This window comes from Leucoraja erinacea, chromosome 1, assembly GCF_028641065.1.
Source record: "Leucoraja erinacea ecotype New England chromosome 1, Leri_hhj_1, whole genome shotgun sequence".
Lineage (NCBI taxonomy): Eukaryota > Metazoa > Chordata > Chondrichthyes > Rajiformes > Rajidae > Leucoraja > Leucoraja erinaceus.
In genome coordinates, this window is record NC_073377.1 from 8,749,820 (window position 1) to 8,774,660 (window position 24,841).

General features: G+C 42.3%; 1 protein-coding gene across 1 annotated transcript in view; it reads right to left on the reverse strand.

The window, feature by feature from the left end:
- LOC129705336 (E3 ubiquitin-protein ligase RMND5A) overlaps positions 1–24,285 on the reverse strand; it is a 47,719-nt gene extending 23,434 nt beyond the window's left edge. The window contains exons 1-2 of the mRNA XM_055648901.1: positions 23,452–24,285; positions 6,995–7,137 (exon numbers count right to left, since the gene is read on the reverse strand). Of these exons, the coding sequence (XP_055504876.1) occupies positions 6,995–7,137; positions 23,452–23,593 (285 nt within the window). The 5' untranslated portion in view covers positions 23,594–24,285. The remainder of the gene's footprint in view (positions 1–6,994; positions 7,138–23,451) is intronic.
- Between the last annotated feature and the right edge of the window lie 556 nt (positions 24,286–24,841).

Sequence of the window (24,841 nt, forward strand, 5' to 3'; positions counted from 1 at the left end):
ATCCTGCATGCCTTATTCATCACTGTATAGAATCGCAGTTCAACAGCACAGAAACTGGCCTGTCAGCCACCACATCCATGTCGTCCATTAGAAACATAGAAATTAGGTGCAGGAGTAGGCCATTATTCCCCTTCGAGCCTGCACCGCCATTCAATGATTCTGGCTGATCATCCAACTCAGTATCCCGTACCTGCCTTCTCTGCCATACACCCCTGATCCCCTTAGCCACAAGGGCCACATCTAACTCCCTCTTAAATATAGCCAATGAACTGGCCTCATACTACCCTGCTGTTACAGAGAGTTCCAGAGATCCTCATGCCATTCATCTATGTGAAAAAAGTTCTTCTCATCTCGGTTTTTAAAGGTTTTATTGTACCTATCGACACAAATCCCATTTCTCCACATTACTTTTGTAGCCTTCTTTGCCTTATCTATCTACGTAGTCAACTTCAGAGATCCTTGGACTTGTACTTCAAGGTCTTGCTGTTCCTCAACTCTTTGCAAGGCACTCTCCTTATTTCCTACCTTTATTATCCCACCAAAATGCCTCACCTCACATTTATTAGGATTACATTTCATCCACCATTGCTGTCATCTTACCAACTGATAATATTGACTTTTTGGTTCAGACTATTCTCCTCATGGGGGGCTTTGATAAAGGCTTGCTGGAACACCTGTGGTCTTCTACCACGCTGACCTCATCTGCAGCTTTTGTTACCTCTTCAAAATATTCAATCACATTGTTCAATTAGAATCTCGCACTTGCAAACCCACTTTGCTTAATTAATCCTGCCCTTCAGAATTTTATTTCCCCAGTAACATACTTACCACTGACATGAGACTCATAGGACTGTAATTATCTCTTATCCATGCTGCCCTTGAATAAAGGGACTATATTTAATAACATTCAATCAACTGGCAGCTCATCTGTGGAATCTCAAGTATTTTTTTCCTTTATCCATTCCTCAATATCTCTTAACATCTTCCCGTTAGTCAGATGTAGACTTAACTGCAAGTAGTTATTCTCAGTCTACTTCTACCAGGTCCTATCTTCAGATAGAAGGTTCAGCCTTCCACCAATTCAGTATTTAACTTCTGGTGCATCCTTAACCCTTACCATAACCACCTTGAAACTTAGAATTAAGGTCACTATCTAAAAAATGTTTTCTCACTGATCTCATGGGTAACTAAACACCTTGGGTGTTAGGTGACTACAGTACATTTCCACCCTAATCATGGAAAGGTCCACCACATGACAACAAGATCTGTTAAGGTCATTTGAAAGTTGACGATCCAGTTCATCTTCCTCCTGACATCCCCTATCATTAGTGAAGACTTTTACAGCCAATTCGATTAACTATGCAATACCAAGGCTAAAATCAGGTAACATCACTAAAGCCACACTGAACCTGCATAACAGTGCTGTGCATTTGGCCAAACATCTTCTATAGGTTACAATACAAACCATGTGGAAAATTGCTGATACGATTTGAAAACAAAAGATAGGTCAAATCTAATCTGACAAAATCGCCATCCAGTACGTTTATCAAAGTGATGGATACAATAAATGGTGCTGTCAAGCAGCAATTACAAACAGCAACCTGCTCGCAAATGATCACCTTCATTTTCACTAGAACCATTTGGTTCCATGGCTTGCTATAAACTTTGTCCAAACTAAAAGCTGAAGTCAAGAGAAGTGAGAGTGACTCCTCTTGAAGGAAAGCATTTACCTAAATGCGATGTCAAGGAGATCAGGTAAAACTTCAAGTTTCTAGGCACAAAGGGCAGAACTCTCCCCCGGATAGTCATACTGCACATAGAAAAGATATCTATGTCTGTCATAGATCAATCTTCTCAGCTCTGGGACATCACTGCATAAGTTTCCTATGGCTGCATCCAACCAACCAACCTCAACTGTTCATCAATGACCTGACAAAGGTCAAAAGTAGTTTTTTTTCATCAGAATTGCAATGTTCACTTCCTTCACACATCTTAAAATATAAAACTTCATGCTAACATTCATCCAAATCCAGGCAACATTCAAGCATGGGTTGGCAAGTCACATTTATGCCACATGGGTGCTTCATTATCACCACATCAAGGCAAGGAGTATTGAACTATGTACCCTTTAGTCACTGCCAGTGCTGATGGAATTCCCATCTGCAATTCCACCAGCACTGACATTAATGAATGCACAATATACCAAATGGATCATAAACATTGTGGCCTACAAATAGAGGTTAAAGGTTAAATGTCCTAATCAGTTCTGGTCGTCCGGTTACAGGAAGGATGTGGAGGCTTTGGAGAAGGTGCAGAGGTGGTTTACCAGAATACTGCTTGGATTAGGTTTCTGCTACAGGGAAAGCTTGAATAGATTTGGATTGTTTTCTTTGGAATGTCGGTTGTTGAGGAAAGACGATAGAAATATAAAAAATTATGAGAGCATAGATATGGTAGACAGTCAGAACTTTTTTGCCAGGGTGGAAATGTCCAGCACTAGAGGGCATAGATGTAAGGTGAGAGGGCTAAAGTTTAATGGAGATAGGAGTGCAAGTCTGTGTAAAAAAAAAAATAGTGGGGAAGTCTGGAATGTATTTCCAGGATTGGTGGTGGAGGCAGATACGATAGTGGCATTTAAGAGGCTTTAGATGGGCACATGGAATTGCAGGGAATATAGGTTTATGGATCATGTAGAGGCAGATGAGATCAGTTTGGCGTGGCATCGTATTCAAGGCAGACATTGTGGGCTGAAGGGCCCTTCCTTGGTCTGTAACGTTCTATGATCTAAGTGATTTATTTCCTGACACCATTATCTACAAATGCAGATCAAGAAAAATAGAGAATATTCTCTGTGTCTGTTTGTTGCAGCTGCACTAATCCAATCAACAAGCTCACATGATCCAGGACAAAACTGATCAAGTGACTGACACCTCACTCACCACCTGGAACATCCACTCCTTACTGTAAGTGCATTGTAGTTGCAGTGTGCACCATTTACAAAATTCACCAATCACTAACCAAGTGTACTCAAACATGTGAACACAATAGACAGCGGTTACATGGGAATATCATTACATGCATGTTCTACTCCAAATCATACCTTAATTTGGATTACCATTCTTTTACTTTCACAGACTAAAGTCTATACCTCCCTATATAACAACACCTACAGAGAGTGCCTTCATTAGAACAACTATAGCAATTCAAAGCAGTGGTTCAACCCATCTTTCTGGAAGGCAACGATAAATCGGAAAAATCTGGTTGGCTTTGCTGAGCAGCCCATCTATCTATTATATATTAAAACGGTGTGCCTGCCGTCCATCCGGCTGCGGCTGCCTTTCTTCGTTTTGATTTGTTCCATCGTGTGATGTCACAATGCCCAATGTTCACATATGTCCAATCGGAATGGATCCATTTACATATGCCTTTGCAGGAGCCCCAGCCCATGGTGAACGTTCCATTGTGTGATGTCACAATGCCCAATGCTGAAAGACATTCTTGCCATAGAGGGAGTACAGAGAAGGTTCACCAGACTGATTCCTGAGATGTCAGGACTTTCATATGAAGAAAGACTGGATAGACTCGGCTTGTACTCGCTAGAATTTAGAAGATTGAGGGGGATCTTATAGAAACTTACAAAATTCTTAAGGGGTTGGACAGGCTAGATGCAGGAAAATTGTTCCCGATGTTGGGGAAGTCCAGAACAAGGGGTCACATTTTAAGGATAAGGGGGAAATCTTCTAGGACCGAGATGAGAAAAACATTTTACACACAGAGAGTGGTGAATCTCTGGAATTCACTGCCACAGAAGGTAGTTGAGGCCTGTTCATTGGCTATATCTAAGAGGGAGTTAGATGTGGCCCTTGTGGCTAAAGGGATCAGGGGGTGTGGAGAGAAGGCAGGTACAGGATACCGAGTTGGATGATCAGCCATGATCATATTGACTGGAGGTGCAGGCTCGAAAGGCCGAATGGCCTACTCCTGCAACTGATTTCTATGTTTTTCAGTTTCCTTCTTCTCACCCCTCTCCCACCCATCCCTCTCTCCCCCACCCCCCATCACTCTCTACCCTATCCCCTTCCCTCTCTCCCCCCCCCCCCCCCTCCCTACCCCTCTGTCCCTCTTCCACCACTCCCCCTACCCCTCCCTCCCCACCACTCCTCTCCCTCACCCCACCCCTCTCCCCCTCTCTCCCCCTCCCTTCCCTCGCCCCCACCCCATCCCTTCCCCCTACCCCTCTGACCCTCCCCCTCTTCCCACCCTACCCCCTCTCCCCACTATCCCCCCCTCCCTCCACACTCTTCCCCCTCCCTCCACACGTTTTACCCCTCCCCCCCCCACATCTCTCTCTCTCCCCTCCCCATCCCTCTCTCCCCTCCCCTCCCTTCCTTCACTCTCTCCCCCCTTCCCCCTCCACTCTCCCCCCCACTCTTTCCCCTCTCTCCCTCCCCCCCCCTCCCCTCCCCCCTCCCCATCCCCCTCTCTCACCCCCCACCCGCTCTCCTTTCCCTCCCAAATCTGTCCCGTTTCATCCTCCTCCTCTCCCCTCTTCTCCCCTCCCTCCCCTCTTCTCATCCCACCTCCCCCCACCTGTGTGTTTGGGGGTTGGTTAATGTGAGTGTGATGCCTCAGCCCCCCCCACCCGCAAACGCCGTTGGGGAAACAGACCCAACGGGTCTGCACTTGGTCTAGTTATTATATAAATGTCTATGGCTGCCGCCTGCCGTCTGTCCATCCGGCTGCCTTTCTTCCTTTTGATTTGCTGCTCCTTCCTATCAGCTTCCAACACACTTCAAAACAAAGTTGCAAGACAGGAACACTCTGAACTTTTCACCTCAATGGGATATCACAGTAAGTGCTTCAACAGGAGGGGGAGGGCCAATTGGTATTGCAATTGGAACTGCTGCAGCAGGCAGGGTAGGTGAAATTGGATTTTTTTTTAAATCCACTGCTGAGGGAGGCAGGGGATTGCTGAAATCTTCCATTTGGGAACGGGTTCAGTTCCGTTGGAGGAGACGGGTGCATGGTGGAATATTGGGTTGGGGGAAATCACACCATTGGGGGAGCAGACCCAACGGGTCTGCACTTGGTCTAGTGTCCCATAAAATCAAAATTAATCTTAAATGACATTGGAGGCTTGCTCCAATTTTGCACCTATTGGAACAAACCACAAAATTACCTTTGAGGCCAAATGCCAGGAAATAATTCAGTACCTCTGGAATTACATATTATTAAAGAATGCCGTCATCAGTGCTACAATTTGCAAGAAAACAATCAGAAAAAGGCCAACAAACCACTTTGTGAAATTGAAATACAAAGGGAGTTGTTATTGGCATATTGTACCTTAATAACAAATATAAATAATCACACATGTAATGCTTTGTAACAGTCCTTTGGAAATCTTAGCCAAGATTTTGAATTATTTAAAAATTACTAATTTACATATGTTACATTAACATGTTTTAACTTTTAATAGTTGTGTACCATCCTTTAATTAAATGCTCGTATCTCCACAAATCACTTCGCATTTTTAGTTGATCGATACCAAATATATTTGTATAAATTTGCATTTATTTACTTGGGTTAAACAGAAGCAATTACAAACGTTACGATTTGTTATAGTCGTGGGTAAAGTAATTTTACACTAATTGCATGTACACATACTATTTCTTAGATGTTCACAATATTTTAGTATATTTTAGTAAATACTGATAGGAAAAAAACAATATCAATCTAATGAAATCTTATTTTAAAGGAGTAATTCTTAATTCTTATTATTCTTTGAATTAGCAGCACCAAACCACATTTCAATAAAGAACGTAAACAGAAAATGGAGTAAGCTCTACTACCTATTAGTCTGCTCTGCTATTCTTCAGATAATTGATTTGTGAGGGTTAAGGGGCACATGGGACATTACAGAATGACAGCTCATCTCTTTAACCAATGAGGTTTGGAGTTTGAATTTGAGTTAAATAAGATAACACAAACAGAAAGGACAAAATTAGAGAGCAGGAACACAAAAAAAGAATTTAAAAAAGTGTAAATACATGACATGCTTAAAATGTAGGGATTAATCATTGAAACTAAGCCAACAGGCATCATATATATTATATATATAAAACACGTGTATATACACATATATATATATATACAACACATATATATATATAAACAGAAGTCCCAGTACTGATACCTGTTAATGACCAGTAGTCACAGACCTATAGTGAAAAAAACACCCCTCCACCACTACCTTTCATCCTGCCTGGCTAAGCCACCTTGAAACAAATTTACCAAGTCAAGATGGATGCCAATGCATCTCATCTTTCTGGATCAGCCTACCAGATGCCTTACTAAAGTTCACGTGGACAACATCCATTGCCTTATCTTCAATTATCTCCCCTTTCATGACAATTCTTCAAAAACACAAACAAGTTTAATACAATGCCAAAATACTATCATAGTGGATTAAAAAAAAAAGTAATCCCAGGTTCTGGATGTAAAAAGGTGAATGGCAACACTCAAATGTGGCCATGGAGTGCCAGAGTGCTGAGAATCCTGGGCAAACATCAACAGCCACCACTCATGTTCCCGGGATCAAAGGCTCTGCTCACTTTCAGCTCAAGGGTGATGAAAGTAGGTTCACCATTATCCTTTCACCAAACATGTGTTTTAATAGTACAGTTTTTGTTCTAGCTTTTTAGTAAAATGACCTGCATATGGCATCATTCTTGATAAATATGACTCCTACTCAATAAGATAAAGATTGAGAAAGAAAAAAACCACTTCTATGAAAGAACATTCCAAGAAAATGAATATCAAAAATAATGAACAACAAGAACAATGATTACTTTTCTGCTAACAGTAAAATCAAAACACAAAAAACAGTTGTTTTTACAAGCTATTCATACAAACCTAGTTCGAGGTAGGCAAACGGAACGCAACTGAAACGTCTATTACAAAGAGTGGACAGAGTCCATACAAACTATGAACTTACCCGGTCAATGGCTTTCCCTACTCGTGAAACACTGCAATGAATGTCCTTGTGGTCCGAGGCCAGTTTTTGAACTGTGTCTTTTATTCTTTTGCAACACTGAGACAAAACAAGCGACAAGGTCCCTGACAACTCAACATCTTGACCTAATGTCATATAGAAAAGAAAAAAAATACATACATTTTAATTTTTATAAATTGGTAACTCATATCCATTATTCCTATAGTGGTAATACAGCTCTGCTCATAAAGAAGCAGATGCATAGCAAAAGCCCTTTCTAAACATTTTCAAAATATCCAAACTTTAAGCTCAAAATCTATAAATACATGTTGCTGAAATTTCTATTTCCTCGTGCAACAATCCTTGATGTCAATAATGGTCAAATTTAGACCAGCTGAAAATCCAAATGTTTATTTCTAATATAGAATATCTAAGAAAAAAGAAACTTCAAACCTTTCAGTTGCAGGTGAATTTAAACATGGTCCTTTGTAATAAAAGCATATGTTAATCCCTAACTTTTCTGATTTTGTTTTATCTCAATAGGTACAACTTCTAAACATAAAGGTTAAAAAAAATGATCCCAGACATTGTTAGAAGAGATATGCAGGATTAAAGTGTCATATCTCTTTTAACCAAAAATTGATACAATTTACTGATAATTGTGCCGATATATTTTATTGTATTAATGTTTATGTGTTATATAATCATCCTGATAAAGGTCAGGTTTCAAATTATATTCAAGATAATAGGGAACATTTAAAATAATTGGGTAGGAAAGAACTGCAGATGCTGGTTTAAATCAAAGGTAGACACAAAACGCTGGAGTAACTCAGCGGGACAGGCAGCATATCTGGAGAAAAGGAATGTGTGACATTTCAGGGCTAGAGTCTGAAGAAGGGTCGCGACCAGAAACGTCACCCATTCCTTCTTGCCAGAGATGCTGCCTGTCCCGCTGAGTTACTCCAGCATTTTGTGTCGACCTTCGATTTATAATAATTGTTATGACTGCTTGTTTCATTCAATGCCTCCATTCCTTTCTAATATTAGGGAAGATGGAAGAAATAATGTTGCATTCTATTGGACTTTAACAAAAAGTGATAAGTAAATAATGTTATTAACTCTTTATGTAACATGACTGTGCCTATTTTGCCATTCATTAAGATCATGGCTGAAATTTCATTTCAACATCATTTCCCTCCACTAACCCCTATTTCCCTCAATTCTTTCATGAATATACAGCCGCCAAGCCTCAGCAGCTCTTCCGGTGGAGATATCCAAAGATTTATCATCATCTGACTAAAGATTTTTTTTCTCATCTGCACTGAATTATCAACAACTTATTTTGAGACCATGCCCCTTCATTTTTGTAATTGACACATTTACTCATCGTACCCTGCAAGAATGTTGTACGTTTCAATGTTGTACCTTTCATTCTGCTAAAACCAAAAGAGAAGTAAAGGTCTTTGGATGCTGAAGTGCTCAGGGGATCAAACAGCATCCAAAGGCAAAAGAAGCAAGATGTTCCATGTAAGGATCTTTCATCAGAACTAGAAAAGTAAGAAAACATGCTGCAGAGAGGCAGAGAGAATGGAAGAATCGCTTAAAAAATAAATAAAAAACAGCAGTGGGAAACACAAAAGGAAAGAAACTGAAACAGGAACTTACAACCACATCCAAAGAGAGAAAACAAACAGGAAATAGTTAGATTTAATATAACATTCCAAGAGCCTCAATGCACCCAGAGATGTTTTGTTATTGCTTATCAAATTTACAGCAGGTATTGTTGGAACACTATAAGAGACCAAAAGACAGATGGCAGAATGGGAATGGGTGCAGGATTTAAGTGTCAGATGACCAGAGTCATCAAAGCAGTCATTCAATTTGCATTTTGGTTTCTCCAAGGAAGATTATTGGTTTAGTCTGCTTAATCTCTTCTCATAACTACATGATAAACCTATCACCACCGTAATCAATCTGCAAGTAATCTTGACTACATTCCCACCAATGTAAGCATGTCCTTCCTTCAGAGTGAGAGCATACTTGGAATTATATTTTACATCATTTCACCAAGCCCTCTTCACACTTGTACTCAAGACCAAGATACCATTTTCTTTAATTCTTGCTGTACCAAATGTTAACTTTCAGTGATTCATGCACAAGTCCATTTTAGCTCCTCTAGTTCAATATCTTTTAATCTCTCACCAGTTTGAAACAATGCTATTTTTCTACCAAAGCGGATAACCTAATTTTCCTTACAATATTCCATCTATCATGTTCACCCATTTCCCCTTCAATCCTCTCCGACTTGTCACAATGCCACCCAACTTTGTCCCCCAAACCCTGGACATATTACACACTATCCTCTCATCACAATCACTGATAATAGATTGGGATTAACTGGGACTTCACCATTGTTCCCTGTAGCACCACACTCACTGACTGGCCAAACTGAGAATTAATTTATACATTCCTACCATATGGTTTGTGTCCATTAACCTCACTATTGACCAGGTCTGTATATTGCTTCAATTGCCCAGTCCATCATGCAAAACAACCCCCACCCCTATCGCTTCTATCCTCGCTTAATGCTGCTTTAGAAAAGCAGCCAACATTGTCTAGGACCGCTCACACCCTGGCCAGTCTTATTTCTCCCATCAGACTGAAAATACAAAAGCTTGAAAGCACACACCACCAGTCAAGAAGAGCTTCTTTTCTCGCAGTTGAACATACCTCATATGCTTAAGATGTATTTCCAATCTTCCTAGATGCAGCCCTTGCACTAGCTTTACATAGAAACATAGAAAATAGGTGCAGGAGGAGGCTATTCGGCCCTCATCAGAATCACTGCATTTATCTGCATTTTCTCTGTAGCTGTAACACTATATTCTGCACTCTGTCGCCTTTCTCTTTTTATTTATGTATGGCATAATTGCACTCGTGTATGGCATGATCTACCTGGATAGCATGGAAAACAAAGATTTCCACCACAGAGCCAGAGTGATACATTGTGGAAACAGGCCCTTCAACTTAACTTGCCCACACCAGCCAACATGTCCCAGCTACACTAGTCCCATCTGCCTACATTTGATCCCTTTCCCTCCAAACCTGTCCGATCCATGTATCTGTCTAACTGCTTCTTAAACGTTGGGAGTCTCAGCCTCAAGGCTTATCTAGCAACTTGTTCCACACACCCGACACCCTTTGTGTGAAAAAGTTACCCCTCAGATTCCCATGAAATCTTTTTCCCTTCACCTTAAACCTATGTCCTCGATTCACCTACTCTGGGGAGACTCTGCATCTACCTGATTTATTCCTCTCATGATTTTATACACCTTTATTAGATCATTCCTCATCCTCCTGCACTCCAGGAAATAATCTCAGCCTACTCAAGCTCTCCGTATAGCTCAGACCCTCTAGCCCTGGCAACATCCTAGTAAATCTTCTCTGTACACTTTCCAGCTTGACAACATCTTTCCTATAACATGGTGCCCAGAACTAAACACAATATTCTAAATGCGGTCTCACCAACGCCTTATACAACTGCCAACATGACCTCACAACTTCTATACTCAATACTCTGACAGATGAAGGCCAATGTACAAAAAGTCTTTTTGACAACCTTAGCTACCTGCGACTCGACCTTCAAGGAACCTTGCACCTGCACTCCTCTGCTCTACAACACTCACCAAAACCATGACAATAATAAACAAATACCAATTTTATGTGATCAAATTTAGTTGAACACTTTCTATGGAATTTTACCAAAGATCTTCTGAAAGATAAAATACCTCAACTCATCTGGTTTGCACTTAACAATTTTGTAAATTACCTTAGAAATTTACACCAGATTTGTTTGACGATTTCCTGTGTATAAATCTACACAAATCCTGTAACCGGATCCTTTAAAATGGTTACCAACATCTTCTAACTGATCTATAGTTTTGTCATCTCACATATGGGAACAGTACCAGACTATGGAATTTTGACGGGAATCATCTCTTATCTCCATTGTCGCCTCCTTCAAAACCCATTTCATTAGCTCCTGGAGATTTTCATTTTTCAGACCCAGTAATTTCTTTACCGCTAGTTTTTATAACCAATACTAAATTCTTTACCTTTCTCATTCACTCCAGCCTGATATTCTCCGCTATTTCCAGCGGATTCACCTGCATTAATTTCAACATATTTCTTTATTTAATTTTTTGTGTGATTTTTCCTCACTCAACCTTTATATGGCCCATAGTAGATTTAGATAATCTGTCTATAGAAGCTTTAACAACCTATTTTTATGTTTCTCATGATTCTACTCATCAAAATATTTCAAGTACTGAAATTATGGCTTTTAATGGGACTTCTGTAGCTAAGAGAAAGAGAATCCCAGAATAGATTTCCAATAAGAAACATATGCTGTAAAAGCTTCAATTACTTCAACAATACTACTACAAATTACTCAAACATAGCTTGGAAATGATTATTTTCTCTGTGCATGTGTTCGTCATACCCGAGTTAGGAAAAAGATACTGCAGGTATAGAAAAGCACAGAATATTGCTTGGATTGATTTGTACAATAAGATAAAATATTGATTGGTCATTTTGAAAGGAAAATTGTGCAGCTTTCGTTTGTTATCGTACATCTGAAATTCATATCCATTCGTCACACCTTCCAGATATAAAATTTGACATTTACTTTCTTTGGTGGATACAAAGAATCCCATTGACATTGGCCCACAATACGATGCCAAGATAACCTAATCTCCTGTGCCTGCACATGATCTATAACCCTTCATCCCCTGCACATGCATGTGCCTATCAAAAAGCCTCTTAAAGCCTGCAGTTGTACAGGGTCTTGGTGAGACCACACCTGGAGTATTGCGTACAGTTTTGGTCTCCAAATCTCAGGAAGGACATTATTGCCATAGAGGGGGTGCAGAGAAGGTTCACCAGACTGATTCCTGGGATGTCAGGACTTTCATACGAAGAAAAACTGGATAGACTCGGCTTGTACTCGCTAGAATTTAGGAGATTGAGGGGGGATCTTATAGAAACGTACAAAATTCTTAAGGGGTTAGACAGGATAGATGTAGGAAGATTGTTCCCGATGTTGGGGACGTCCAGGACAAGGGGTCACAGCTTAAGGATAGAGGGGAAATCCTTTAGGATCGAGATGAGAAAAACATTTTTCACACAGAGAGTGGTGAATATCTGGAACTCTCTGCCACAGAAGGTAGTTGAGGCCAGTTCGTTGGCTATATTTAAGAGGGAGTTAGATGTGGTCCTTGTGGCTAAAGGGATCAGGGAGTATGGAGAGAAGGCAGGTACGGGATACCGAGTTGGATGATCAGCCATGATCATATTGAATGGCGGTGCAGGCTCGAAGGGCCAAATGGCCTACTCCTGCACCGATTTTCTATGTTTCTATGTTAAAGGCTAATATCATTCCTGTCTCACAGCGAGTTTCAGACATTCACCACAAAACCTGCCTTGCGCATCTTTAAATGTTGCCCCTCTTCCTAAAAGCATGCCTTCTAGTGTTTGACATCTCCATCCTGCGATGTGTCTGATAATTTTATATACCTCTACCAGGTCTCCCCTTAAACTCCGACATTCAGAGATGACAATCTAAAGGGCCTGTCCCACTTGGGCGCCATTTGAGCGTCATGCAGGTGGCGTGCGAAGATTTTGAGAATCCCAAAATTCTGGGGCGCCGCTCGCGACCCTGCCTAGGCCACCACGCGTGCAAATGATGCCCAAGTGGGACAGGCCTTTAGGTTTATCCAACCTCCCTTTGTAGCTAAAACCCTCTAATCCATGCAACATTCTGGTAAATCTCTTCTGCACCTTCTCCAAAGCCTCTGCATCTTTTCTGTAATATGTGACCAGAAAAGCATGCAAGACTCAAAATATGGCCTAACTAAAGTCCTAAAGAGCTGCATTATGACTTCCTGACTCTTATACAATGCCCGAATCAATGAAGGCAATCATACCATATGACTTCTTTACCAATCTATCATCTTGCATTTCTGCGAGCTGTGGACTAGGAGCCCAATATCCCACTGTACATCATGGCTGTAAAATAAATTCTACCACAAATAAATGTCACTAAAAATGGAATATACTGTCACAATCCTATTGTGATGTATGCAAAAATTAGTTGCTGTGTTTTCCACATTACGACAGTAATGACATTTCCAAAGTGGTTCACCAGCTGCAAGGCTATCTCCCAAATTTCTCAAAGTTCCAGAAGCCAATGTGTTAAGCCTCCGTTTAAATGTTTCCAATTTTCTTTACACTTTATACGCCCACATTATTCTTATAATTTCACTATATGCAAAATGGAAATTGTAACAGTCTAACCACGCGGAGTTCCATCATATTAGTAAATAAATCTTACTTATGATTACTAATTGTGTTCGGTCAAAATGCCCAATCTACAGCCCATAAGCACATGTACCTGGATTTGGTCCATCCTCCTCTAAAACCTTTTTATCTAGAAACTTGTCTAATTTTCTTTTAATGTTGTCGTTGCCTCTACCATTTATTCTAGTAGCTAGTTCCATATATGCAACATTTTTCCTGTGTGACGAACCTGTTCATTAGGTCCCCTTTAATGTTTCCCCTTTCAAACCTTACCCCCCCCACTTTTAGATTCCCTTACCCTGGGGAAAAGACTGCAACCATTCACCTCATCTATGCCCCTCATGATTTTATATACCTGTGGTTCTTAGCCTACTTCACTCTGGGTAAAATATCCCAGTTTATCCATTCTATCCTAATAACATGCCCTCCAGTCCAAGTAAGTTTCTTGCAGATCTTTTGTGCACCCTTTCCAGCTCAATCACGTCCTTCCTATAGCAAGGCAACCAGAACCGCACACAATACTCCGAGTACAACTTCTACATCTTGAACAGCTGTAAAATGATATCGCAGTTTCACCCATTATTACTATGGGAACATGATTACCCTGCATCACTGGAGTCTTCTAAAGTGCATCCTAATGCACTGTGACTCATTGCCAACAAGTCGTGTTTTCTCGTCCACTTTTGTTAAATCAATATTCAGATTATCCCAATTCAGAACCTTTACTTCTATAATATTTGTCCTGTTGCATAATAAAGTTAAGTAGAACCAAATTATAATCACAGGGTAGGGAGTTTAAAGCGAGAGGACATAGTTATAAGCTGAGAGAAATAACTCTACTTTCCAGATAATTCTATCTTATCTCTATGAAACTTGTATTGAGAGAGATACATTTCTATGGCTACACAATGCATCGAAACAATTTAAAGCTATGGTTTTACATAAATACACCTCATTCTTTTCCCACCAACAGCTTTGTATGAATTTAAATCAACCAAACAAGTTCAACTGCCCCCCTTAAACTGAACACTTCAAAGGATTATTGTATCACAACAGACAATACGAGAGATAAAAATGCCTATCCAATTGCAATCAAAAGAACTAAAAAGGAGCAGCACAGTTGCCACTGGACAGATTTTAAGAATAGAAAAGGCAGCCATTTGGCCCGTAAAAAGTCTGCACCGGCACAATGCATGACAATGAAACTAATTATCCGAATGGATGGGTAGAAACTGCAGATTGTGTAGGAAAGAACTGCAGATGCTGGTTTAAATTGAATGTAGACAATAGCTTATGGAAGCACTGCTCGGAAGCCTAATAACAGAGGGGAAGAATGGCCAACCAATTAAGGTTTTTATTAGATAGACACAAAATGCTGGATTAATTTATCGGGTCAGGCAGCATCCCTGGAGAAATAGGATGGGTGATGTTTCGAGTCGGGACACTATTTCACACGTTGTGTCTATCTTCAGCACATACTAACATCTGCAGTTCTTTTCTATACATCCACTCATATCCCTGTCAGTTTAATCCATACCATATCTATTTGCTGTGTAAAAAAATTTTCTTCCCGTTTTGCAACTGTTCTTTTTACATGGTCTAGTTCCTGCCTTCTCTATTGATGATAATAATTTCTCTGTTTACTGCCTCTAAAGCCTTCGTGATTTTTAAGTAACTTTACCCGATTTATTTCCAACCACCACCATTCCAAGGAAAACAATTCACCTTCATTAGTCATAGAAGCATGGAGTCATAGAGTGATACAGTGTGGAAACAGGCCCTTCGGCCCAACGTGCCCACACTGGTAATCATGTCCCAGCTACACCAGCCCAACCTGCCTGTATTTGGTTCAAACCTGTCCTATCAATGTACCCGTCTAATTGTTTCGTAAATGTTGGGACAGTTCCAGCCTCAACTACCTAATCTGGCAGCTTGTTCCATACATCCACCACACTTTGTGTGAAAACATTACCTCTCAGATTCCTATTAAATATTTTCCCCTTCACCTTGAACCCATGTACTCTGGTTCTCGATTCCCCTACTCTGGGCAAGAGACTCTGTGCATCTACCCGATCTATTCCTCTCATGATTTTATACACCTCTATAAGATCACTCCGCATCCACCCGCGCTCCAAGGAATAGAGACCCAGACTACTCAATAGCTCATACCCTCTAGTCGAGGAAACAACCTCGTAAATCTTCTCTGAACAAGCTTGACAATACCTTTCCTATAACATTGTGTCCAGAACTGAACACAATATTCTAAATGCAGTCTCACCAACATCTTATACAACTCCAACATGACCTCCTAACTTACTATACTCAATACTCTGACTGATGAAAGCCAGTGTGCCAAAAACCTTTTTGACCACCTTATCTACCTGCGACTTGACCTTCAAGGAACCATGCACCTGTACCCCTCTGCTCTACAACACTCCCCAGTGTCCTACCGGTCACTGTGTAGGTCCTGTCCTTGTTAGACATCCCAAAATGCAACACCTCTCACTTCTCTGTATTAAATTCCATCAACCATTCCTCTGCCTACCTGGCCAATCGATCCAGATCCTGCTGCAATCTTTCACAACCATCTTCACTATCTGCAAAACCACCCACTTTTGTATCATCAGCAAACTTGCTAAACGTACCCCGTATGTTCTCATCCAAATCATTGATATAGTCTTTACATACTGTTAAAGTGCCTGAACACAATCATCTCAGAAAATCGCTTCTGCATTCCTCGCAAAAGCCTTCAAATCGTTCCTGAAGGGTTGCACTCAAACTGGACACAGTTGTCCAGCTTTGGAGTAATTAGATCAGACACTTTTATATCAAAGATTAACTCTGACTTCTTTGCTCTTGTGCTCTATGCATCTATTTGTAAAGGCGGGTTATGTCTGTTCTTTAAATATATTTTCCCAATCTGTTCAGACAATTTTATCATATACTTCAATTCTTTAAGAAATACGCTTTTAATGCCAAGGGAGGAGTGTCAGGAAGAAGTGAAATAAAGCTGGCAAAATAAATTTGAAATAAACACAATAAATAGGCAGTAGAAACAAGGGCAAGCAGCCATGGAGCCAGAGTACAGAAAAAAATTAAAATGCTAAGTTAAAAGGCACAGTCTAAATGCCTTCTGCATTTGGGACAATGTGGATGTTGAATTACAGCACAAATAGGTTTAATGCAGAGAGTTGTGAATTCAACGAAGTCCACCATAAAAAACAAGCCTCCTTCCTCCTCCACCCACACCCAAACTCCATCAATACTTCATGCTCCCTCAAAAGAGACTGACGTAATCAGGGACCACTCACACGTTGGTCATTTTCTTTTCTCTCCATCGGGCATGATACAAAAGCCGATTCAAAACCCACTAGATTCAGAAACAGCTTCTTTCCTGCTGTTCGCAGGCTATTGAACAGACTTTGCATATGCTCTGGATTAATTTCCTAATTTCCTTGCACTTCATACTTTCACTATATTCTGCACTGTTTATTTTCTCCTTTGCATCACCTGATGTACTCATATATGACAAGATACGTCTAATTAACATGTAAAGCAGAGTTTTGCATTGTATCTTGGTACACATAATACACATTTTCAAAAAATTGTCATGACAGAAACATAGCTGCAGAGTGACAAAGATATTTGATATTTCAGAAAAGCCAGCTGAAAGGGAAAAATACCATGGAATACTGTTGTTAGTAAACAATGACAGCAGTTGGCAGATCATGGTTCAGAATTAGAATCAGTTTTGGTGGGACTAAGCAGCAGATAGGGGCAGAAAACATTGGTGGGAGTAATCAGGATAGCAGTGCAGATGTATTACATGGTAAAAATGAAGAAATTAAAGATGCATGTTACAGGGATAATGGAGTAATGGTAAGAGGCTTTAATAGACAATAGACAACAGGTGCAGGAGTAGGCCATTCAATGTGATCATGACTGATCATCCACAGTCAGTACTCCGTTCCTGCCTTCTCCCCATATCCCCTGACTATCTTTAAGAACCCCATCCAGCTCTATCTTGAAAGCATCCAGAGAACCGGCCTCCACCGCCCTCTGAGGCAGAGAATTCCACAGACTTACAACTCTCCGTGTGAAAAAGTGTTTCCTCATCTCCGTTCTAAATCGCTTACCCCTTATTCTTAAACTGTGGCCCCTGGTTCTGGACTCCTCCAACATCGGGAACACATTTCCTACCTCTAGCGTGTCCAAACCCTTAATAATCTTATATGTTTCAATAAGATCCACTCTCAACCTTCTAAATTCCAGAGTATACCCAGCCACTCCATTCCCCCAGCTGCACTCTCTCAATAACAATTGACATATAATAGACACGTATATTGGCCAAATCAAAATAGTACAATCGGTGGCGCTGCAATAGAGTTGCTGCCTTACAGCTCCAGTGACTCGGGTTCGATCCTGACCCCGGGTGCTGTCCGTACGGAGTTTGTACGTTCTCCCCATGGTCTGCGTGGGTTTTCACAGGGTGCTCCGGATTCCTCCCACACTCAAAATATACAGGTTTGTAGGTTAACTGGCTTTGGTTTAAAATAAGTAAATTGTCCCGTAGTGCGTAGGATAGCGTTAGTGTGCAGGGGTCGCTGGTCGGTGCAGACGCCATGGGTAGAAGGGCCTGTTTCTGCTTTCTATCTCTAAACTAAACAACAACTAATCGATGAAATCCTGGAATGGATTTCTGGATGAGTATGTTGAGGAACCAAGAAGGGTACAGGGTATTTTATTTCTAGAACTATGCAATTGGAAAGATATAATTGCTGTAAAGAGGTCTCTCAGCAAAAATAACAATTTAACTTGACCATGGAACTTTACATTAAGTTAAAAAAGTGATGCGTTTCAATCGAAACAAAAGAAATTATGACAAGTGGCTGCAGTAATTGGGTAGAATTCAATCCAAGACAGTGGACAGACAGCGACGTGTATTTAAAGGAATATAATGCAAGAACAAAGTGAGAAAACGCCAGAATGGGGGTAATATGTCTATTATTTGTCAACAACACGTGTCATTGAAATCCAATGAGCAACAGCTTGGCGATCAATACTACCATCCCTTCCTATGTTATCAAGCTCAGGGTCCTGGGTCCCAGCTCCGCCATATATAACTGGATCCTTGACATCTTTATTGATAGACCTCAATCATTCACATTGACAACACCTGTCTTACACAGTCAAATTCACCGGCGACAGCATTGTCATTGGACAAATAACAGGTAAACATAGAAACATAGAAAATAATTGCAGGCCATTCAATATGATCATGGTTGATCATCCAAAATCAGTAACCGGTTCTGGCTTTTTCCCTCATATCCCTTGATTCCTTTAGCCTGAAGAGCTAAATCCAACTCTCTTGAAAACATACAACAAATTTGCCTCCTCTGCCTTCCGTGACAAGAGAATTCCACAGATTCACAACTCTCTGGGTGAAAACATTTTTCCTCATCTCAGTCCTAAATGGCCTACCCCTTATTCTTAAATGGTGACCCCTGGTTCTGGACTCCCCCAACATTGGGAACATTTTTCCTGTATCTACCCTGTCCAATCCTCAAAGAATATTATATGCTTTTATAAGATCCCCTCTCATTCTTCTAAATTCGAGCAAATACAAGCCCAGTCGACCCATTCTTTCATCATACGTCAGTCCCGCCATCTCGGGAATTAACCTGGTGAACGTATGCTGCAATCCCTCAATAGTAATAATGTTATTCCTCAAATTAGGAGACCAAAATTGCACACAATACTCCAGGTACGGTCTCACCAGAGCCCTGTATAACTGCAGTAGACCTTGCTCCTAAACTCAAATCCTCTCGCAATGAAGGCCAACTTGGCTTTCTTCACTGCCTGCTGTTACCTGCATGTTTACTTTCAGTGACTGATGTACAAGCACATCCAGCTCTCGTTGCACCTCCCCTTTTTCTAATCTGACACCATTCAGGTAATAATCTGCCATCCTGTACTTGCACCAAAGAGTATAACCTCATTTATCCACATTAAATTGCACCTGCCATGCATCTGCCCACTCACCCAACCTATCCAAGTCACCCTGCAGCATCATAGCATCCTCTCCGCAGCTCACATTGCCACCCAGCTTTGTGTCATCCGCAGACTTAGGGATGTTACATTTAATTCCCTCATCTAAATCATTAAGAAATAGTGTAAACAAGGCAATGAGTCAGAATACGGGGGGGGGCGCGATGCAGAGAGGAGAAAGATTGGTTTCTGGCTGAGTGGTGCTAGAACAATAATCTTGATCTTAATGTTGGCAAAGGACAGGAGCTGATCGTTGACCAGGAATGGAAAGCAGGATGCTCCTGTCATGAATTATGGCAGTGGAATTAATCAATAGCTTCAAGTTCATAGGTGTACGCATCATGTGCGATCTGTCCTGGGCTCAGCACATTGATGCTATCACAAAGAAAGCTCAACATGTGCAGCGGTACAGGCTCAAAGGGCCAAATGGCCTCCTCCTGCACCAGAGGAATGAGAAGAAAAAGTGTAGATGGAGATTTGAAATGTTGCTCAATATTCTATTGAACAAGTGTACGTTTAAGAATACACTGACTGGTTGCATCATGGAATGATTAGGTAACAAGAACCCCAAAAATGAAGGTGGTTGCAGAAAGTAGCAAAGTCATTGTCTAGTCAATCACAGGTACTGAAGGTATCTGAAGGGTCTCGACTCGACACATCACACATTCCATTTCTCCAGAGATGCTGTCTGACCTGCTGAGTTACTCCAGATGTGTTTATATCTTTGCTTTAAACCACCATCTGCATTTCCTTCCTACACAGGTACTGACCTCTCCACCATAGATTTACAGAAAATGCTGCCTCAGCGGCAACTAATATCAAAGATCCAACTACTCTGTCCATTTTTTCTTCTCACTCCTCCCTTGCGATGGTTGCAAAGGAGGCTGAAAACCGTAGCCTCCAAGATCAAGAACAGCTTCATCCCATCAACTTGAAGCAGCCTGCACCATGCTAGCCATACCCCTATCTCAGCACTGAAGCACTACAGATTTTGCAAACCTTTCTTTGCTCTAAACTCCAGGGAGTACAGGTCCAGAGCCATCAAACGCTCATATAACTTCAACTCAGTCATCCCTGGGATAATTCACATAAACATCCTCTGGACCCTCCCCAATGCCAGCACATCCCTCCCTAGCACTACCAAGTCCCTTTGCTCCTCCGATTTCTGAATCCTCTCCCCATTTAGAAATTAGTCTACACCTTTATTCCTACATGACTGCACACTTTGCTACGCTGTATTCCATCTGCCACTTCTTTGCCTACTCTCCCAATCGGTCTTAGTCCTTCTGCAGAGTCCCTGCTCCCTCTAAACTACCTGCCCCCTTCACCTATCTTTAGATCATCCGCAAACTTGGCCACAAAGCTTTCAGTCCCCTCAACTAAATCATTGATATACAACGTGAAGAGTAGTGGCCCCAACACCGACGCCTGTGGAACTCCACTAGCCACTGGCAACCAATCAGAAAAGGCCCCCTTTATTCCCACTCCTTGCCATCTGCTATTCAGCCAACCTTCTATCCATGATAGTATCTTCCCTTTAATACCATGGGCTCTCATTTTGTTTCAGCCTTGTGCAGCATCTTACCAAAGGCCTTTTGAAAAACTAGGTAAACGTCCACTGTCAATGCTGCTATTTACTTTCTCAAAAAATTCCAAATGATTTGTCAGGCAAGATCCCCCTTTAAACAAAACATGCTGGCTTTGGCCTATTTTATCATGTGCTTCTAAGTACCTGTACTAAGAAACCTCATTCTTAATAATGGAGTCTTAAATCTTACAGCCACTGAAGTCAGGCTAACCAGCCTATCGTTTTTCCTGTTTTGCTTCGCTCCCTTCTTGAACAATGGGTAACATTTGCAATTTTCCAGTCCTCTGGGATCACTCCCGACTCCAGTGATTCTTGAAAGATCACCACAAATGCCTCCACAATCTCTAAAGCTACCTCTTTCAGAACCTTGGGGTGCAGTCTATCTTTTGTAATTGCAGTTTATTTAGAATAATTGATAATATATCAATGTATTATATATTTATTTGTTGTTGTGGCGTTTAATGTGCATGTATAGCTACAACAAGTAAGCCTTGCTATACCCAGTACATATGACATGTTCATTTTGTATCTAATACGTACACTATCAATTATCTTTCATTGTACTCCAGCAGCACAATCTTTCTTGACATAATGAACCTCATTCACACTCTGTCTCCACAAGTAAACTGCAGAAGGGTCCAGACCCAAAACATCACCGGTGCCCATGTTCTCTCGAGATGCTGTCTGACCAGCTGAGTCACTTCAACACTGCGTCTCTTTGTAAATCAGCCCTGGAGTTCCTTGAATCTAACTTTCAAATTTGATCCCTGATCAGCCATACTTTTTAGTATACCCATTTTCCTGTTTGCGTACTTACAGTAATATTATATATTACTGATCCTTTTGTATTTGGTGTTACTTTTTGTTTTGCTCTCTCTTTGCCTCTTGCTTTCTTTTCTTGTAAAATAGTTTATTGTGAACTGCTCATCTGTTTCCAAATTGTATCATCATACAATTACAAAATCGTATGCCCATTAAAATCACTCAACTTTGTTCCCAAAGTACAAAATTAAAAGTTAACCCGTGAATATTATTATATGGTTAATATAATAAGTAATATTTCAAAAACATAACTGAAAAGTTTTTGTAAAAAAAGTATATTCAACATGTTATCTCAAATTATGAAAATATAATGGCTTCAATTTCATGAACATGTCTAATATCATACTTAAGATCGTAATTCTGTTAAGATATAGGTTGCAATTCAAGTTTATACGATCTGTAAACTAGTCTACAAATTGTTACAGATTTGTCAAGCCCATAAAAAGCAACTGGCAAGTAAAATATATTTGAGAAGGTGCTAACAATTAACATGCACACAGAGCCTCCTCCCTCACTACACAGCTTCACACAGGTAAACCTTTTGGTCAGATGATGAGTATGGCAGCATCCGCAAAGCTACAGTATCACTTCAACAGAGTAGGTAGTTATGCAATAGGCTGGCTGTGTGTGCTGTTCGATAGGCAGAAGATGCATATTTACTTAATGTTAGACAATATTACGATACAATAGAACTTTATCCCAGGAAGGAAATTGATCTGACTGAAGTCAGAAAATCAGTGTAGTGCAAGTCTCACATGCTGGTTGAAAACGCAGTGCAAAGTACTGATGTCAAGTATACAGAAAGGATTCAGAATCGAGGCAAGATAACAAGGTTCAGCCTGGTGGAAGAGGTTAGGTCAGTCCCAGTATGTTTATTATGGTCACGTGTACCAAGGTACAGAGAAAAACTTGTTTTGCACGCTATCCAATCAAATTAGATAATGCATGAATATAATCAAGCCAAATTCAACCATTAATTGGAGTAAAAAGAAATATAGAGTGCAGAGTATCGTTCTTGGCATTATGGCACAACAGTTCCAGAGAAAAGGTCCAAATGCCCACAATGAGGTAGATTGGAGAATCGGGATTGTACCCTAATTTATGGAAGGACTGCTCAAACGTCTGATACCAGAGGAGGAGATGATGCTGTTCTTGAGTTTGGTGGTGCCCACTTTCAAGCTTCTGTATGACCATGGTGAGACGTATTTGATTATGTGTAGGAAGGAACTACAGATGCTGGTTTAAATTGAAGATGGACACAAAATGCTGGAGCAACTCAGCGGGACAGGCAGCTGAGGAAGTCTGACGAAGGGTCTCGACCCGAAACGTCACCCATTCCTGCTCTCCAAAGACACTGCCTATCCCGCTGGGTTACTCCAGCATTCTGTGTCTATCAAACATTTGATTATATTGACTGCTTTTCCGAGGCAGCATGAAATGTAGATGGAGGCCTATGTGATGAACTGGGCTACATCCACAACGCTCTGCAATTTATTGCGGTCTTGGACTGCTGAGTTGTTCCCAAACCAAGCCGTGATGTAACCTGACAGTAGGCAATACGATGTCCCGAAGTGTAATACCAAAGCATTGACACACATACATAAACAAGCCCGTGATCGGCCAGGCCATCGCCGTGTTCACTCACCACCGGTCTGGCTCAACTCTTGCCTCAGACCGCTCGTGTACTCGATCAGCTCCTCCAAAGTCCGGTCGCAGTGCTGTCCGTACGAGGTGAATTTCTGCAGAACTTTATCGAGCTCCCTCTCCACATTCAGGCATTGCTCCATTATAAGGCAAGGGGGGGGGGAGAGGGGAGGGAGGTAGTATCGAGAGGCGAACGACGTTGGCCTGTTGACTGACTGAAGTGACCGGCGAGCCGGCTCCGGCTCGGCCTCGGCCCTCGCTTAGCCTCCTCCCCCGGCCTGGCTGCCTGCGCCGCTGCCGCACTCCGGTCGAATCCGGTCTGCGCCGAGCCGAGCGCTCCTGTTTAAGCTGAGCCGAGCCGAGCGCCCTGGGGTCGGGGCCGAGCTGGGCCGAGCGCCCTGGGGTCTGGGCCGGGCCGGGCCGGGGCCGAGCCGAGCGCCCTGGGGTCGGGGCCGAGCCGAGCGCCCTGGGGTCGGGGCCGAGCTGGGCCGAGCCGAGCGCTCCGGTCTCAGCTGAGGTGAGTCTTGCCGTGCGCGCCCTGATTTAAGCCGCGGCGAGTGCGTTCCTGTCCGGCCTGAGCTGAAAGTGCGCCGCACCGAGCGTTCCGCTCCTGTCTTGTCCTGTCCGGTCTGAACGGAGCCGAGCGCCCTTGCCTTGTCCGAGCCGAGCTGAGCCGAGCTGAGCTGTACTGAGCCTCGCCGAGCGCGCCCCCGCTGTCCGAGCCCAGTCACGCGCGCGCGCGCTCCTGTCCGGTCTGATCTGAACTGGTTTATTTAACTAAGCTGAGGTGAGGTGAGAGTCGCCGCGCGCGCGCGCGCCCGCCCGCCCGCCGCTGTCCGGTCCGAGCCCGAGCCCGAGCCCTCGCCGCGCGCGCCCTGTCTGATCCGAGCCCGGCCGCGCGCGCACCCCCAGCCCCTGCCCGCGCTCGCGCTCGCGACTGTTTTTGTTTTTCTCGAAACGACGGCAGTAGCAGCCGCGAGCTGAGCCGAGCGCGGCGCGTCACGTCGAGTCACGTCGAGTCACGTCGAGTCACGTCGAGTCACGTCGAGTCACGTCGAGTCACGTCGAGTCACGTCGAGTCACGTCGAGTCACGTCGAGTCACGTCGAGTCACGTCGAGTCACGTGACAGGTGGGGCCCACCAACGCGCGCGCACCAGGGGTGCGGGGAGGGATAGAATACGGAACCGGGGAAGAGCCCGCGCCAGGACTGTCCACCGCTTGCAGCACCAACACAACGCTACACACGCTTGCAACTCTCTTCCACACCAGTCCCTGTCATTTGGCAAAATACTGCAATGTACTTTAATTAACAACCGCCCGTCGTATCTCCCCCTTATACATATATGTTTTTAATCCCAACAGCCCGGAAACTGCGTGGATCCTTGACCTG